Raw genomic sequence first — 19,923 nt, 5'->3', positions numbered from 1 at the left:
CACGTGGCATTTTTTTCCATAATCCTAACTCCAAATATAAGAGGAAAAAAATGAACAGAATAATATATAACCTAGGAATTTTATTCATTCAATTCATTCATTTACTCAGGATTTCCTAAAATAATATTACATTTGGTATAACCCCAACAAATCAGAAACATGCAGGGCAATAATAGTGCTGACCTTCCCAAGCAGCACATGTTACTTAGGCTTTTCTAAAGTAGCAAGACATTGAAAACAAGTAGGTCTTTCATATGAAGTATTTTGAAGGAACACTAAAGATTAGTAGTGACAAGAGAAAAAAAATATGAACTTGGAGAATATTTTAGTTATATTTTAAGTTTCCTTTAGATAAATAACAATATATTAATAATAATATGTATGTATATTGCTGTACTTTTATTTAAAAATAATCTCAAGAGAGAGAGACTAAGATACACAATGAAAAACATAGTAAAAAATGTTTTCCCTGGGTCCTAACTCTGCTCTGCCAACAATTTGTCAAAATAAAGTTGCATAAATCCTTTTTTTTTACAAATTGTACCACCTGTAAGAGAGTCTAAAATATGATACTGCTGAAGCTGCCACGAATATTATATAGTATATATAAGCAGAGGTGGTATAGAAAATTTATACAGTCATCCCTCAATATCTTTGGGCAATTGGTTTCATGACCCACTGCCCACGCTATCCACAGACACCAAAATTCAGGGATGTTCAAGGCCCTTATACAAAATGATGTAGTATTGACATATAACCTATGTACATTTTCTTGTATACTTTAAATCATCTCTAGATTATTTATAATTCCTAATACAATGTAAGTACTACATAAATAGTTGTTATACTGTATGGTTTAGGAAATAACAAGAAAAAAAGTCTGTACACATTGAGTACAGATGCATCCATTCTTTTTTTCTGAAATATCTTCAATTCATTATTGGTTAAATCCATAGATGTGGAACCCATAGATATGGAGGTCCAACTATATTTAGGGCAAGAAAAAACTTAACCCCAAATTCTCTATAAAAATGCTCATTTTTGGCTGGGCGCGGTGACTCATGCCTGTAATCCCAGCACTCTGGGAGGCCGAGGTGGGTGGATCATGAGGTCAGGAGTTCGAGACCAGCCCAGCCAACATAGTTAAAACCCCGTCTCTACTAAAAATACAAAAATTAGCCGGGCATGATGGCTCATGCTTGTAGTCCCAGCTACTTGGGAAGCTGAGGCAGGAGAATTGCTTGAACTAGGGAGGTGAAGGTTGTGGTGAGCCAAGATCAGGCCACTGCACTCCAGCCTGGGCAACAGAGAGAGACTCCATCTCAAAAAAAAAAAAAAAAAAAAAAAAAAAATGCCCATTTTCCTTTATCTTTCATTGGAGACAGAAACAATAAACACATACAATTTAAGAGAAAAATAAAGTAAATCGAGAAAATAATGAAGTGATTTGGCACAGGGTAGTAGGGTGCCATTGTAGATATTGGATCACTGTAAGCTTCTTAGATAAGGTGACATTTGAGCAAAGACCTGAGAAGTATACCTTTTCTGGTTTACTAGAAAACTAGTCGTCCTTAGATTAGGTAGTTTGCTATAATTATCTCAACAACAGATTACTAAAATTCAGGGAGTGAAAACACATGCTAAAATTAATTGGGACTAAGGATTAAAAAAAATAATTTAATACAAAATTACTGTTGAGGTAGTTCACGTTTTTTAAAAAATTACCACCACAGGTAAAATACTGTTAAAACCCATGGGTAAGAGGAAAGCATAAGACAATATAAACTTGAGTTCATTACTGAAGAGAGCTCAGAGTATTGAAGCAGAAATATATTTTGCTCTAAAAATATCTGATTCTAGCTATGAAAGTCAATTTTTATAATAGAAGAACTTTGATTTGGTCATGGTCCTAAGAAGGTTCAAAACTAGGAAAAAGTTACATCAGAATATCCATTTATCCTAAACTGGCACTAGAGTCAAAAAGCCTGCATTCAGGCCGGGCACGGTGGCTCAAGCCTGTAATCCCAGCACTTTGGGAGGCCGAGACGGGCGGATCACGAGGTCAGGAGATCGAGACCAGCCTGGCTAACACGGTGAAACCCCATCTCTACTAAAAATACAAAAAACTAGCCGGGCGAGGTGGCGGGCGCCTGTAGTCCCAGCTATTTGGGAGGCTGAGGCAGGAGAATGGCGTAAACCTGGGAGGCAGAGCTTGTAGTGAGCTGAGATCCGGCCACTGCACTCCAGCCTGGGTGACAGAGCGAGACTCTGTCTCAAAAAAAAAAAAAAAAAAAGCCTGCATTCAAATCCCAGCTTTCTCACTTATACTATAAACTTGAGCAACTAAATGAGACTCTCCAATCATTAGTTCCCTCATCTGTAAATGGAAATAAAAATAGTAATTACCTGTTAAATAAAATAATACACAAAAACAACAATTCCAGAAAAGCATTTAGTACAGTATGTGGTACATAGTAAGTGCTCAATAAATGTTATTTATATATAATATAGGAAAACTATTATTCCTATATTGTCATTAATGAATTCCTCTCTGTTGCCCAAAATAAGGTTTATCATTATTTACGATAAATGAAATCCCTCAGGCTATGAAGATATAAAGTTAATAAGAACCTAAAGTATAAGAGAGAAGAAAGGGGTTTTCCAAATACAATAAATACTATTAGATTTTTATAGATTGAACTAAAAAAAAGTCATGCATTAAACAATCTCAGGAAAAGTGAACAAAGAAAAGCCATTAAATTTTTAAGCCTCCTACCCTGGAAACAGCAGTAATTACAAATGCCAAAGATTAAGAGGCCAAAGTAGCTTCACACAACAAAAATATATAGGTTACAACAGTGACAATGAATTTGATTTACCTATTTTAGTATTTCATATGCTTTGGATCAACTCAGTGACAAAATAAGGAGGGAATACAGTACTCTAGTTTCAATCAAAATAAATAAAGGTTATTATATACTGTACCTTACTAAAGCACTACCAAATATAGTTGAATTTTAAAAATCAAAAAGCAAGTAATTATTTAACAGTATTATCAGATGCTACCATTCTGGTGAAAGAAATCATAATAAGAAGCCCTGAATTCATATACTAACTCTAAACTTTATTCTGTTTTTAACTTTGAGTAAGTTACATAATTATCTAAGCCTTTGTTTTAATCTATAAATTATGGAAGGTATTATTGTAGTGTGGTTTTTAATAACAACTTAGAAGTTTCACAGAGGTAGATATCATGGTTTAAAACAAGTTTTTGGTGTCAACAGACTAAGACTGAGTCCGGGTTGTCTAATTATTTATCCTGAGCAAGTTTCTCAAAGCCTTATCTTTAGTTCCCTTACATTTGAAATGATGGAAATTAATACCCACCTCATGCTGTTTTAAGGATTAATTTAAGCACAACAATTTCAGAGCCTAGCCAGTGCCCAGAACACAGAAAATACTAAAAAAAAAAAAAAAAAAAAAAAAAAAAAAAAAAAAAAAGCTATTAATACCTTCTGAAGTTTCTCAATCTGCCTGTTTCGCACTGAAGTATTATCAATTGCCAGAACTTCTACGGCGTCTTCTTTTTCCAACTGGTACTTATTTACTCCAACGATGACTTCAGAACCTGGTAATTTCCCAAAGAAAAATTTTATTCCCAAATAATTACCTAATTGTAATGCTCTGGGTATGACGTATTTTTCTTATAAATTTAATATCTTTAAGTAGTATTCTTAAGTCTTAATGAAACTTCGACATAGATCAGCAAATCCCAATCTGAGAAGGGGGTGTGGGAGGAAAGTAGAGGTATATGTCAGAATCTCTGTAAGGAAGGACTTTCATTATTCTACCAAACTATTAATACACACTTTCTCACAGTTTCTAATAAATCTTCTATCACTTCAAAATAACAATCAGAGAAGTTGCCATCTAAGATTTATAAGGTAGAGAATGAATACCCAGTAGCTTTTCTAATATTTTTTTGAATTCAGCCAATCACTTTTAAACAAAAAAAGAACGCTTCTATAAGTAGTAAATCAAAATGACAAAGATACTTCCTTACATGATAAAGAATATATTTTACCTCAAACTACCAGATTATTACTCTTATATAAAACTTCCCGCAACCCCTACCACTGGTTATACTCCTTCATATTTCCTTCATAGCACTTATCATGATCTATAATTCTTTATTTGCTTGATCATTTCCCTCTCTTTTACTAGAATGTAAGATTTGTGTGCATAGAGGTCATGTCTGTCCTGTTCACTGTTGTATGCCCAGACATAGCAAGTGCCTCAAACAAAATAAACTAAAAAAGTATTCATTGAATGAATGAATACTCCAATGCAGAGAACACTGATCATCAACAGTGCCATCTTCAAAATGTTAATGACATCTATTCACAAACAAGTACATATATACAATGGGTAGACATCCACACACACTTTGTACATATGCTTGCCTGTGTGCATCCATGTATGCAAAAAAAAAAACATAGATAAAGTATATGAGAAAAAATTTACCCAAGTTCCATTTTTCATTATTTTTGTTTTAGTAACCATACACGTTATCTTCAAATAGAAATGAATTTCTTTTCAAATGCTGGATTTCATATATGAACTTTCTCACTTTATCTTACCAGAATCTATTCTAGCTTGTCTTCGGGCAGCACATTCTTCAATTCGAAGTTTAGGTATTCCCTCAGCTACAGCTTTGGCCATTCCACCCATTTCTTCAATTTCATTAATGAGCTAAAAAGAAAAACATTAACAAAACTAAAAGAGAATATTAAAAATGTGTATAAACTATACAAATTTGTTATGAGTGTTACATAATTACTAATATTAATAAAATTATAAACTAAATTTTAATGTTTCATAAGAACATAATTAAATAAACACCAAAGACATTAATTAGAATTTGTGTGTTTATAGTTACTTGAAAAGACAACTAACAAGTATATTCCAAAAAACACAAAACCTCTTAAGTCTTGGGAGAAAATTAAAGCCACATCAATTCTCTAATCTTTATTTTTAGGTACCTAAAGTTTTCATAATTACATAAAGTCTCTAAGAAAAATATATTTTAAAATGTAATTTACTTTTTATTTGAGCTGCAGAGAAACAATGTAACCTCATCTTTAATGAAATCAGGAAACATTTAAACTTTCAATCATAGCTTCTATATGAAAGCAGAAAGCAGACAGTGGAATGATATATGGCTTAGCAGAAAGGATCAAGTTCAACCCGCTTTTCCCTGATGAATTCAAGATTCTACGTAATTGGATTCTACGTAAGTGTAAAATGAGAAGCTAAAAAAGAAGAAGACAATTTCAGAGTCTGCAACCACCCCTCTCTCATTCTGTCAGGAGAACCAACGTTTACTGTCTACAGCAAATGAACTCAAGATGCAATGAACTATCAAACACCAAATACAGAGAGAAGTAAGGGTAAGATGTCTTACCAAAATAAAAGCCTGTACTCTAACTAAAGGCTAATAACAAAAAGCACAGAGAGAAAGCAGAGACAATACAGGACGCAAAAGAAAACTTCAGAAAATATCATGAATTCAGAATAAAAAGGGATTCTGCACTAATGCAACAAATGAAGATGACATTAATTATAAGGGGGAAATTAGAAAACAAAAATGAGCTCTACAAATTAAAAATACATGAATGTAAAAATAAGTAGAAACATAAAGTTGACAAATCTTTAAGAACACAGAACAAAAAGGCAAACAGATATACTATAGAAAAGATAAGAACAGGCAGGGAGCAGTGGCTCACGCCTGTAATCCCAGCTCTTTGGGAGGCCGAGGTGGGCAGATCACAAGGTCAGGAGTTTGAGACCAGCCTGACCAACATGGTGAACTCCCCCGTCTCTATTAAAAATACAAAAATTAGCTGGGTGTGGTGGCGTGTACCTGTAATCCCAGCTACTCGGGAGGCTGAGGCAGGAGAAACGCTTGAACTAGGGAGTCAGAAGTTGCAGTAAGCTGAGATCGTGCCACTGCACTCTAGCCTGGTGACAGAGCGAGACTCTGTCTCAAAAAAGAAAAAAAAAAAAAAAGATAAGAACATCAGGATATTATTTAAGGAGGTCCATAGCTTATGACTAGGAGTTCTAGAAAGAGAAACCATATGAAAATGGCAAGAAAAAAACTGTCAAAGAAATAATACAGGAAAATTTCCTAGAGCTATAAAAATATATTTTTTTAAAAAGTGAGATGAAAAAGACCCAATAAAGGTTCAGTACCATGTAGGAAAAAATACACCAAGTTATACATCAACACAAAAAGTAAAGACGAGGTCCCAATACTTTGAAAAAGAAAGATCCTGAATAAGAATGGCATCAAATTTCTGATCAGAAATATTGAAAGCCAGAATAAAAATATAGAATAAAAAACAGATCAATGCTTACAAACTTGCTTATGAATTTCCTGAATGGAAATAATGTCAAGCTTAGTCAGATTATCAATCAAGTATAAAAACAGAATAAAGACATTCTCAAACAGGCAAAGTTTCAAATAATTTATCTCCCATGCACCATTTTTAGCAGGTTTCTATGAGATGTACTTCCAAATAACCAAGAGATAGACATGGGATTCAAGATTCAGAATTCAACAGAGGAGAAATGAAAATATATTCCTACTATAATGGCAAAGAGGAGTGAAACAACAGCAATAGTGAGCAGAAATAGAGAAAAGACAATTTAAATCAAATGAGAACATTAGAAGATTTCAGAAAGGATTATATTGAGATATAATTATATCAGTACTAAGGGAGGAGGCAAAGTAGGGGTATGAATCAGCCAAAATCTAAACTACTCTACTAGGAAAGCAATAGTGTCTAAGGTCTCATGTGTAATGTCTACAGTTGATAAAATTAGAAGAAACAGTATACATGTGATTATAAACTATGCAGATAAAAACAAAAATAAGCAAAGAAGTATGTATCTTACTCCAGGAAGCAGGAAAAAAAAAGTGGAAGATCAAAAATTGCTGTTCTTTCTATGAGCTTTTAACTACTAGCTATCTTTTCAATTCTTTTAATAAAATACTTTAATACAAATGTATTTTTAAATGGATTCAGTTTTGAAAACTATAAAATTAAATCTGAATTTCTTTTTTTGCAAACATTGTTTAAATTATTATATAAATTTGTAAGTGATTTGATTTATAAATTTAAAATCTATAAATCTTGACTTACAAGTTTTAACATCTATAAATCTTTACAAATCTGCAAATTCTGAAAACAAAGTTGCAAAGTGGAAAAACTCACCTTTAAAGCAGCATCGTAAACATCATTTGTGAGAGATTCCATCATGTAGGAACCTCCCCAAGGATCAGCCACTTTGGGAATTCCAGATTCTTCTTGAATGATAATTTGTGTGTTCCTGGCAATTCGAGCACTTTTCACAGTTGGCAAACCCAAAGCTTCATCAAAAGAATTTGTGTGCAAAGACTGAGTCCCTCCAAATACTGCTGCCATTGCTTCTATTGCAGTACGGACAATATTATTGTAAGGATCCTAAAATATTTGATAAAAAACAAAAACCCAAAGAAACAAGTGATAGATATTGTAACTATAAACAGCAACATGATTAAACAGCAACTGCTGCATACTTTCTATGTCAATTTCCATACTAAGCTTCAGAATAGCAAATAAATTTAGACAAATTAGTTTAGAAGCCAGAATTAGAAGAGAATTAGAAGAGTCAGAGTCACTGTTTAGTGCTTAATCTTCTCTTAAGCACTAAAACATTACCTCTTATAATCCTCTGAAATATCAGACGTTTGTTGTGCTTACTTATATATTGCCTAAATACTTTTCTATAAGTATATCAAGAACACATTCTTTTTCTACTTAAGACTATATAGTCCTTCATTTCATAATTCACTCTCCCCTAATTATTTTGTCTACCTCACAGTATCTACCACAATGATGTGTACAAAACAGGCACTGAATAAATGTTAACCAAACAGATAAAACAATGAACTGAGATATCTGAAATTTGAGTTCTAGTTTATTGTATGCCTAATTGTGATTTGGGCAAGTCATTGGATCTCTCTGAACTTCAGTTTCCTTAGCTGAAAAAATAAGCAAGATAAAATAAAAATGATTATTAAGGTTCCTTCCAACCTAAAAGTCTCTATTTCTCCATTTATTCATTTATATTTACTTTATTTTATTTTATTATTTTTTTTTTTGAGATGGAGTCTTGCTCTGTCGCCCAGGCTGGAGTGAAGTGGCACAATCTCGGCTCACTGCAAGCTCCACCTCCCAGGTTCATGCCATTCTCCTGCCTCAGTCCAAAGTAGCTGGGACTATAGGCACCCGCCACCATACCCGGCTAATTTTTTTGTATTTTTAGTAGAGACAGGGTTTCACCATGTTAGCCAGGATGGTCTTGATCTCCTGACCTCGTGATCCGCCCGCCTTGGCCTCCCAAAGTGCTGGGATTACAGGCGTGAGCCATTGCGCCCAGTCTATTTTTCCATTTATAAGAACCTGAAGTTATATTTCATATGGAGCACAATAGTTATTACTCAACATTTAAATGTATAAAAGCAATGTAACTTTGCACATATAAATTATTTTTAAATGTACCAAAATAATTTCATATGTAAAGAGAACATGTATAAAAACAAGGCCATAACTATACAATTTTTAAGAGAACAAATAAAATTACCCAAGTAAAAATAGTCTTTAAACAGTCTGTTTGCTTGCATGCTTGTTTAAACATATAACTTTAACATATAAAATATGTATGTATATACAATCAATTTTAAATAGGCAGTTTTATGTTAAGAATTATAACTCTTACAAATATATGGGAGTATTAACTTATGACTTTTGCTTCTTCCTCATCATTAAATTCCATTTACTTTTTTTGTGTGTGTGTGACACGTAGTTTTGCTCTTGTTGCCCAGGCTGGAGTGCAGTGGTGTGATCTCGGCTCACTGCAATCTCCACCTCCCAGGTTCAAGTGATTCTCCTGCCTCAGCTTCCCAAGTAGCTGGGATTATAGGCATGCACCACCATGCCCAGCTAGTTTTGTATGTTTAGTAGAGGCGGGGTTTTGCCATGTTGGCCAGGCTGGTTTCGAACCCCTGACCTCAGATGATCCACCTGCCTCGGCCTCCCAAATTGTTGGAATTACAAGTGTGAGCCACCTCACCCAGCCTTGTTTACTTTTACAAAAGTGTTTCAGCACTACATGGAAGCTAGGATGTAAGTGATTTTATATTGTTAACCACTAGAGGGAGACAATTTTTATTTATTTATTTATTATACTATGTATAATTACAAATCTAAATATACATTATGCTTCAGAATATTTATGATTTCAAATATTAACAGATAGCTTCTTAAATCTATTTCCTGCTTGTGCCATATTGCTCAGAAAATATATATATATAAAAGACTTTATTAAAATTCTACATTTTGAATTATATACACACCTGCTCAGTAAGTGACCATCCTGATGTCTGACAATGTGCTCTTAGAAGAAGAGATTTTGAACTTTTAGGCTGAAACATTTTCTCTATTAAGTGAGCCCAGAGTCTTCTACCAGCTCTCATCTTTGCTATTTCCATATAGAAATTCATTCCAATTCCCCAGAAGAAAGACAACCTAAAATAGTAATGCTAGGTCCAGAATTTAATTAAACTTAACAATATAGAACAGAAAAAAAAACTAATTGCATCACACACTAGAAAATCAAGGTCTATATTTTAATTTCAAACAACTTAATTTGAATTAAGATCAGTACATGTATATTTATGTAACTTTAAACCTAACATAAAATCACAGTTTAATGCATATGGAAGAATTTTGTTTCAGGTAAGAATTATTCACTTTGTAATTGGTTTTCTTTATGAAAGAATCTCTTCTTGTGTCCTTCATTAAAGAAAGATTCAATTTCTTTAAAAAAATATATTTTAGGAATACTCAATATGTAAGATAGGAGTCACTTATGAATGAAATAAAACAGCAAATCTGCTTTGTTTAAATAGTCAGAAAGTGTTTTGTAAAAGAATGATTGTGCATTTGGTCTAGGCATATACTTCTCCTTCACCTCTCCCTTTTATCTCATATTCTGTGCTGATTTAAACATTTAGGTTACTTGCCTGTCTCTAAAGGCACAAAGCTGGCAAATCCACTCCTGATACATTTTTGGAAGAAGTTGATTTTTTGAGACAGAGTCTTGTTCTATTGCCCAGGCTGGAGTGCAATGAAGCACTGTCAGGTCACTGCAACCTCCACTTCCCAGGTTCAAGCGATTCTTGTGCCTCACCCTCCCAAGTAGCTGGAATTACAGACAAGCACCACCATGCCCAGCTAACTTTTGTATTTTTAATAGAGACCAGGTTTTGCCATGTTGGCTAGACTGGTCTTGAATTCCTGGCTTCATGTGATCTGCCCACCTCGGTCATCCGAAGCACTGGGATTGCAGGCATGAGCCACCACATCCAGCCTTGAAAGTTCTTAACCCAGCAATTTTCAAATATTTTTATCTCAGGTTCCCTTTTTACTCTTAAAACTTACTGAAGATTCCAGCCGGGCGCGGTGGCTCACGCCTGTAATCCCAGCACTTTGGGAGGCTGAGACGGGCGGATCACGAGGTCAGGAGATCGAGACCAGCCTGGCTAACATGGTGTGAAACCCCGTCTCTACTAAAAAAAATACAAAAATTAGCCGGGCGCGGTGGCAGGCGCCTGTAGTCCCAGCTACACGGGAGGCTGAGGCAGGAGAATGGTGTGAACCTGGGAGGCGGAGCTTGCAATGAGTGGAGATCGCACCACTGCACTCCAGCCTGGGCGACAGTGCGAGCCTCTGTCTCAAAAAAAGAACAAAACAAAACAAAAAAAACAACTTACTGAAGATTCCAAAGAATTTATTTCTTTATTTGTATAATATTTATCAATATTTTCTTTACTAGTTCACTTAAAAGTAACAATAAGGAAGGGCACAGTGGCTACTGCCTAGAATCCCAGCACTTTAGGAGGACAAGGCAGGAGGATAGCTTGAGCCCAGGAGTTTGAGACCAGCTGGGCAACACAGGGAAACCCCATCTCTACAAGAAAATTTAAAAATTAGCCAGGTATGGTGGCACACACCTGTAGTCACAGCTACTTGGGAGCCTGAGGCGGGAGGAACACTTGAGCCTGGCAGGCTGAGGCTGCAATGAGCAGTGATCATGTCATTGCACTCCAGCATGTGCAACAGAGCAAGATCCTATCTCAATAATAATCAAATCAAATCAAAATAAACCCACAACATGTTAACATTAGTAACATTTTTTATGAAAAATAAGTATGCTTCTTAAAATATATGTATAATAAAAGCATCATTGTTTTACATTTTTGCAAATCTCTTCAATGTATGGCTTAAGAGAAGACAGCTGGAGTCTCATATCTGTTTCTGCAATCTGTTGCAATATCACTTATCGTGTAGCTTCTGAAAAACACCACTATAAATTCTTGAGAAAATGAAAGTGAAAAAGGCAAATAAAGCTCTAATATAAGCATAAAAACCATTTTTATCTCAAATACCCCAGAAAGAGTCTTAGCAATACCCAACTGTTCTTAGAGCACACTTTGGGAACTGCTGTCACAATAAGTACACAAATCCCTGGTATAAAGGAGCATTTCAGTAGTCTATAAACACTGAAGGCAGAAGCTATGTTTTCTACATGTTGTATTGTCAGCATATAGGCTAGTGTTTGGCACAGCAAAGCTTAGCAAGTGATTGCTGTACTGACTGAACCACTGAATGACTTTCGACTTCCAAATTTAAATATTTCATAAACTTCATTTAAGTTTTCCCATATTTGTCATACAACATTATTAAGAAACTGTTGTGAAACAAATGTTTCAACAGCACAGTGGATCCCAAAACATTACATTAGATAGTGCAACAGGAAAATAAAAAATAAAAAATAAATAATAGATTAATTCCGTATTCTAAAATGGAAAAATTAGAAAAATAAAACTGCCTAAACATGATGTCTACATTTTAATATAGTTTGTTAAAACGTGAAACTTGTGTTCTCTAAATAGTTGGAAACAAGATATTCCTGGAATTTACAAAGAAGTACAGCCAAATTTAATTCTATTTTTATTAGAAATATTGGCTTTTTCTCTCATTATCACTCAAATATAAGAAAATCTAAATCTAGCCTGATATTTATATTTATAAATCCATTTTATCAACATATAAAATGGTCCTATGCATTTCTTAATGTTGAAACAATATCTAGGTTTAATTTACTCACCTTGGTGCAAATTCATCAATTGTCAGGCCAGCCTGGAGTCCAGTTCTAGAGTACTCCAATCCATCTGCTAAAGTATAGGCCAGCTCCAGAATGGCATCAGCCCCTGCTTCCTGCATATGGTATCCACTAATTGAAATTGAATTAAATTTTGGCATGTGCTACATAAAAAAAAAAAATTGTAACAATGAATAAGTAAAATATTAAAAGGTTCTATTAAATCCACTTTCTAAGTGTAAATATTATTTTAAAATTACGTTAAACTCAAATATACTTGGTAGTTTATAATGTTAACAAAATATTTAATACTTATTTGTTACATTTAATTTGCTTTCCAATTGAAATGGTTCGTCCATGAACCATCATCAGGACTCTACCTACTTTATTTTTCTGGTGGACAAGAATTTGTACTAACCATTCTTCTAAAAGTTTAAATTGTGGAATTAGCTAGCTGAGGTTAGGAATGTAACCTTTGGTCTGAGAACTAAATGAGGCATTTTTAATTCCAAACCAATGACTTGGACCTCAAAAGAGGTTGTAGACCCAAACTTTGGGTTAATTTGCTGAAGATGTATAAATTTATTATTATTTACTAGTTATTAATTTTCTAATTTGAATGAAGGCATCAAACATGAATAAGTACATGGCAGGAAAAAAAAGAAAATGATTTAATTCTTAGTACTATATGTTGAAACAAAATGGGATAAAATGCATGGCTTTAAAAATCAAAGATTCCAGTTTGATTTACTGTGACATTTAATACTAAGCATATCCCAGACAGGTTCTTTCCACCACAATCACTACAAAAACTGTATTTCCACCATTCCTCTAAAATTTCACGTTAGGTAGAGTATATCACACATATCCTGCAGAGTCAAGAAAAACTATCTTTACCAAGAGTTAACCATACATAAAATGCTTGCTAAGCAATGCTTGCTAGAGTTTGGAGATAATAGTAATTACAAAGATTGATAGAGATAAAAAGGGTTGATGACGATTTTCCCTGTGCCATGAAATAATGGTCTGACTTTAACATCGGTAAAGAGAAGGAGCGCATTGCTAGTAAGAAGCAAAGTGTGAATAATGGGTGGAAATATAAACAAATTGTTCACAGGAAAATGAAGGAGGAAAATGTGTCCCTATGGAGGGACTTTTCCCATCATTCTCATTGGGAAAGATGAGTCTAATTCAGGGGTGAATATTAGGGACCTCCTTGAGATTGCAGATATGAGTGATAAGTGATATCTTCCAATTCAGCTTTTAGCAGAAATAAAGCTCATATTCCAATCCCCATTTGTCTGATACCAGTGTCTACTTCACAACTGCATCTGAATTTCGGAGGAAAATTTAAAAATGTAAGTAGAAGACCTCCCTGAATCTAACAATTATCAGAGTTAAATTTTAGGAATAAAGAAAACACAGTAAGGATCTATTGCCCAGATTCCTACAAGTAATGACAGAACATAAAATTAGTACATTAAAAACAAAAAGTAACAATAATAAAACATTCCAAATTTATAATACTCAGTTTTAAAATTAGGTTTTAGCATGGTGTAAAAATTCCTACATTCAAGGAACTATAGAAAAACCTATAATAACCACAAAGTATACCTTTGACGTATATTGAAAGATGTCAGCAATAATTTTCATGGATGGTTCTGGAGGAAAAATGTATGTGTTTCGAACCATAAATTCCTTTAGAATATCATTTTGGATGGTACCAGTAAGTTTCTCTTTAGGTACACCTTGTTCTTCTCCAGTTACTATAAAATTTGCAAGAACTGGAATAACTGCTCCATTCATAGTCATGGAAACTGACATTTTTTCTAAAGGAATTCCATCAAAAAGAATTTTGGTATCTTCCACAGTGTCAATAGCAACTCCAGCCATTCCAACATCACCACGAACTCGAGGGTTGTCTGAATCATAGCCACGATGTGTCGCCAGATCAAAGGCAACTGATAATCCCTGCTGACCAGCTAAATACATATAGAAAAATAATGTAAGATTCAAGAGTCTGGAATCAAGGTAAATGATTTACTTTAACAGATCAAAGGCAACTGATAATCCCTGCTGACCAGCTAAATACATATAGAAAAATAATGTAAGATTCAAGAGTCTGGAATCAAGGTAAATGATTTACTTTAACACCACTAAAAATGTTGATTCATCTCATAACAGTATACTTTTATAACAACTATTTTTATGCTCATACATGTCAAAACCAATTTAAATAAAGATACTTCACTTCTTAAGAGAGTCAGTTGTTTCCCTTGTGCCAAAATGCACAAATTTAGTTCCGGACCTCACTAAAGGAAAGAATGGAAGAAACAACAAATCTCAATCATCTCATGTCTATCTGAAGATATGGTACTTGATTGAAATATTTCTAAAATTCATGAAAAGATCTGGCTGTTCATATATGGTAAAAAATAACTTAACATTTGTATGCTTGCTTACTTTTTTGTTCTTTTATCTAATACTGCCACAAGAGGATTCTTGGCTATTCAAAATATTCTGGAAAACTGAATTATGACAATCGTACAAAATTTTTAAATAACTAAAATAATCTATACTAAATATAAGTTCAACCTTCCATGGGCAGTACAATCTTATAAATCTACCAGTTTAGTATTCAAACACTATGATTTTATTACAGCTCAGAAAGAATTAATAATAATTAAGATAATTTTCAGTGAATGAATGCCAGATTGCACTGAATGTTTGTACCACGTTATCACATTTACACTTTCTTTGGGCATCATTTAACTATCTTCCTCTCCAATACCTATCCCAACAATGTTAAGCATTTTTCAAAGGCAAAGCTAATGTCTTCTTTTCTTCATGCAATTTCACCTCACCTAATTTCTTTTAAATAATGTGCATGTAAGTGTTGTTTTCTTTCAAAAATTTAGCACCTTATTCTAACTCACTTATCTTTTTGACCACAGAAGTTTAAAAAAATCTACTTTTTTCAGAGTGTAGTCTTTAACTACAAAATTATGGAGTGAATATCATCTTTACAGAGATTAACCTCAAAAAAATAAAAACATAGGAGGTATATGTCTTATCACAAATACTATGTCTTATATTAAAATCTCACCCTTAATATTGTCCTTATAGAACTTATTGCTCTCTTCCACAGTACTAAAACCAGCATACTGGCGGATGGTCCAGGGCCTAAAGGTATACATGGTAGGATATGGTCCACGTGTGAATGGCTTCACTCCTGGAAGTTCTTCAGGTAAGTCCGTAGTATCTCTCTTGGAATACAAGGGTTTTATAGAGATTCCTTCCGGGGTGTGCCATATTAGGTCTTCTGGGTTTTTGCCTTTCAGCTGCTTTTTAGCCAGGGCAGCCCATTCTGGGTGAAGGGGCTGTTGCTGGTGTAGAAATCGTTGCCGTATGAGCCTGGAGCCTGATGATTCTTTTACCTGCTTCAGGTAATGAGGTGAAAGTAAAAAAAGCTGATTCTTAGCTCTTAACATGGTGGAGCATGGAAACACCCAACAGAAATAAGAACTGACCTAGAAAAAGAAACATAGTGTATAAACATTTAGAACAAGGGGTGGGAAATAGGAGCTACTGATTAGAAAGGAATAAAAAAGAAAGAAGATGTATTAGTCTGATTTCATTTCTTCCCCTTTTCTGCTTCCTGCACCTGATATTTTATAACTTTGGCCCCTCTTCTCCACAATTACTATCAGTCTTCTAGTTCCACTCTTTTTCCTCAGTAGCCTCTTAGCTGGTCTTACTGACCAGTCTTAGCCCCCTTCTATTCCATTCTATATGAATCCCTTCCATACAATGACATCATTGTAAATATGACTATGTCACACTCCCCATGAAATTTTTCAAAGACTCTGTATCATGTGGAAGATATACTACAGCCTCCTAATTAACATCAAAATGCTTTTATTAAATATCAGTTTATGACTGACATTATGTTGGGTAAAGGAGGAAAAAAGTGGTGAATAAGACAAACAGGTATTCAAGGCCTTCATGAACCAGTCTCTGTTTCCCCCTCAGACCCACCTCTGTCTTTGTCCTCTTTATGCATTTTGTGCACTAGAAATACTGGATTACCTACAGTTGGCTGCGCATATGTCAAAGTTTTGTGAATTTGCTCTTGCTCTTCCTTCTGCCTAAAATATTATTCTCTTGCTAATTCAGCTAAGGCATTATCTCCAACTTGCAGCGTTTCTATGGGCTAGTAACACAGAAGTCTATAATGACATCACAGAGAGTAGCAATTTTAATCTCTGCAATACCCTTAATAGGTAGGTACTATTATTAGCCCCATTTTACAGATTAAGAAACCGAGGCACAGAAGAGCCAGCATTGACTGGAACCTATGCAGCTGGTTTCAAAGTCCTTGCATTTAACTAATACGCTCACAACTCATCCCAGAACCCATAAGGTGAGCCAAATGGCCTCTTCAGTAATCTATTTCTGTGCTAATTTATAAACTGCTCCAACATTAGAGCTGTACATTCCTGATAACTAGCAAAGATTTTTATACTAGGTTGCTGGGTTCAGTGTCATCATTTTCTAGATGTAGAAACTGAGGCTTAGAGAAATAAAGTCGCCTGATCAAAATCCCACCTCACAAAGCAGTAAACTGTTCACCTGAATTACTAAAACTTGTCAGAGTCATACAGCCTAAACATATAGAGCCTATTATTTAAAAAGATACTGAGATACAAACATTAATATATTCACTATACTATGTGTATTATACTGCATACGGCAACAAATAAAGGGAGTTTCAAATTTTATTTTCCATACCATTTCTTACCTATCAGTTTAGTAAAGTTTAAATGAAATAAATACTCAACACTTATTACGGGGTCGTTAAACAAGAGCCATAAACCACTGGTGAGAGTATGAACTATTTTAACTACTTTGGAAAGTAAATTGTCAATATATATGAAATGTTTCAGAAATGTTTATGCCGTTCCACTGAGGAACATTACTCCTGGGAAAGCTTCTGTAATAATACATAGATGTTCCCTATAGTTTTATTTGTAATAGAGAAAATTTAGGAAAATTGTGTCTAATAACATATGAATAAGTGAATTACAGCATATAAAAATGATAGCATTTCATGTAGCTATTAAAATATGTTTAGAAAGCTAGCAAAACTAATCTTTGATGTCGGAAGTCAGAAGAATGATTACTTATGGTTGCTAGAATACAACAGGAGCAAGAGAGGGGCTTTTGGGAGTAATGCTCTTGATCTGATTGCCACTTACATAGATATATTCTGTTTGTGGAAATTCATCAAATTATACAGTTATGTTTTATGCAGTTTCTGTAAATACATGTATAAGTACAAAGTTAAAAATGTGTTATGCGTATTTTCCCAAAAACAGAGAAACTCAAAAAGTAGTAAGTAAAAGACTCAAGACACATAATTTTAAATGCAATAGGTTCAACTATGTAAAAAGTACATAGAATAAAGTCTAAATGGAAACAACAAAAAAGAGGCCGGGCATGGTGGCTCACGCCTGTAATCCCAGCACTCCAGGAGGCCGAGGCGGGTGGATCACTTGAAGTCAGGGGTTCAAGACCAGCCTGGCCAACATGGTGAAATGCAGTCTCTACTAAAAATACAAAAATTAGCCAGGCGTGGTGGCACACGCCTGTAATTCCCAGCTACTCAGGAGGCTGAGGCATGAGAATCACTTGAACCCGGGAAGCAAAGGTTGCAATGAGCACAGATCGTGCCACTGCACTCCAACCTGGGCAACAGAGAGACCCTGTCTCAAAAAAAAAAGAAGAAAAAAAAAAGAAAAAAGAAACAAACAAAAAACCCTTCAATTTTTTAATACTAGCACAATTTTTATTCTTTAAATCTATGGGGTCCTTGTCATCCATCTTTTTGCAAGCCATCCACTTTATTTACTAGCTTAAAAGGTGGGTGAGAAAAATAATGAAGCTACAACTAAACCGTTTCAATAGTAATCCTATAAAAGGTAATTTGAAACCCACCTGAGTCTAAACTGTTGGCAGGAAATATCACACTCATTTCACGTGGACTTTCCCAAATCTGAACAACTAATAGGAAAGAGCCCCGTATAAGGGACAATAACCTCCAAGATATTGCAGGGTCGGTTCCAGACCACCACAATAAAGTTAATAAAGCCTGTCACACAAATTTTTTGGTTTCACAGTGTATATAACAGTTGTATTTACACTGTATTGTAACCTATTAAGTGTGCAATAGCATTATGTGTAAAAAAATACTGTACATACTTTAATTTTAAAATATTTTATTGCTAAAAAATGCTAACAATCATCTCAGCCTTCAGCAAGTCCTAATCTTTTTGCTGGTGGAGGATCTTGCTTGAAAATCACATGTGAATTGGTGGACGCTGGAAACAGATACCACTTTTAGATAAAAACACAACTACTGCGGAAGGCAATACGACCTCTGAATTTTCTCAGAAGACCATCAAGAGAGGCCTCAAGCATTCAAAGAAGCAACATGCAAAGCAAATATGTTACTGACAACTAACATGAGTTAAAGAGGAATGATTAATCCCACCCCCACACCTCAAAAACAAATCAGTGAGAAAAAAATTCTGAACCAGTAACTTCAAGCTTTAGCTGCTGACGTGTGATTGTACATTAATAGTTCAAGAAGATATTCTGATGTTCAACCAGTTGGGTTTGGAGATGGAAACATAGGACATGAAAATTATATTTGATATTAGCATAAGTACATCATTAAACACAAAATTATATTGGGAGAAAATCATCAAGTGGTTTAAAACTTTACACACGTACGTTATCCAGGGCTTCAAGCTTCCCTAAAACCACCTTCTTTCTAGACAAAACTGAGAACGAGTTAGTAATTTAAGCTTTTATGTCACTTTAGACCTGTCTTTTCTATTCTACCTCTCACTCTTAACCCTGTTTACACTCTTAATCCTGTTTACACACAGAAAATCACTTTTAGTCCCGAAAACTCTTAGAAAAACCCTGACAATGACATAACCCACAACCTAGAAGGGAGGCAGCCATGGAGCAAGCTCATCCCTTTGGAACCATACAAAAACTGACCTCCGCCAACGGGAACAGTCAGGGTGCTTAGGTGGCCAGAGAAGATAACGACATGGCCCCTAAAGTATTAAAAGCACCTTCTTTCCAGAAGTACCTCCGAATTGCCAAGGACCTCGCCCAAAAAGAGAGATTGGTCGAAGTGAAAATCTAAACCTAAGGAGAAGGCAGAGAGTGGGATCCCGTCACAGTAGGAAGGTAAGAAGACAGAAGTAAAGGACAGACGGGGAGAGAAAGGACAGAAGTTCAAAATAAAGGGGTAGAGGAAGGACAGGAGCCAGAAGAATGGAGAGATCTGAAAGGTGTACGTCCTACTCACTGGTAGGCCTGTTTCGGACTCCGCTGCATGAGAGGGCGGCTGGACTTCTGCGTCCCCCGCCTCACCTGTCAGAGATCCAGACAGCCAGGCCTCCCCGCCCTCACCTAGCCCACACAAACCGCGCAACCGCCAGCGACAGCCGGATGACTCTGGGGGCGTAGGCCGACACCGCCTTCGCTCCAGCCAATCTAATCGCGCTCTCACGGGCGCGTTCCTGATGACGTTTAGGGGTAGGGTTAGATGCCCGTTTCCGCTTTCTTCCC

At 35.1% G+C, this 19,923-nt stretch overlaps 1 protein-coding gene across 3 annotated transcripts in view; it reads right to left on the bottom strand.

Moving 5' to 3' along the window:
- Positions 1 to 19,832, bottom strand: part of MMUT (methylmalonyl-CoA mutase) — a 34,894-nt gene extending 15,062 nt beyond the window's left edge. The window contains 8 exon segments of one of the 3 annotated variants that reach the window (NM_001261561.1): positions 3,513 to 3,628; positions 4,641 to 4,752; positions 7,281 to 7,529; positions 9,464 to 9,635; positions 12,280 to 12,437; positions 13,888 to 14,255; positions 15,380 to 15,803; positions 19,661 to 19,832. In NM_001261561.1, the coding sequence (NP_001248490.1) occupies positions 3,513 to 3,628; positions 4,641 to 4,752; positions 7,281 to 7,529; positions 9,464 to 9,635; positions 12,280 to 12,437; positions 13,888 to 14,255; positions 15,380 to 15,764 (1,560 nt within the window). In that variant the 5' untranslated portion in view covers positions 15,765 to 15,803; positions 19,661 to 19,832. 3 annotated transcript variants of the gene reach the window in all.
- Between the last annotated feature and the right edge of the window lie 91 nt (positions 19,833 to 19,923).

Source organism: Macaca mulatta, chromosome 4 (assembly GCF_049350105.2).
Source record: "Macaca mulatta isolate MMU2019108-1 chromosome 4, T2T-MMU8v2.0, whole genome shotgun sequence".
Taxonomy (NCBI): Eukaryota; Metazoa; Chordata; class Mammalia; order Primates; family Cercopithecidae; genus Macaca; species Macaca mulatta.
The sequence above is the reverse complement of the archived record's forward strand: the minus strand, read 5'-3'. Positions and strand labels throughout refer to the sequence as shown.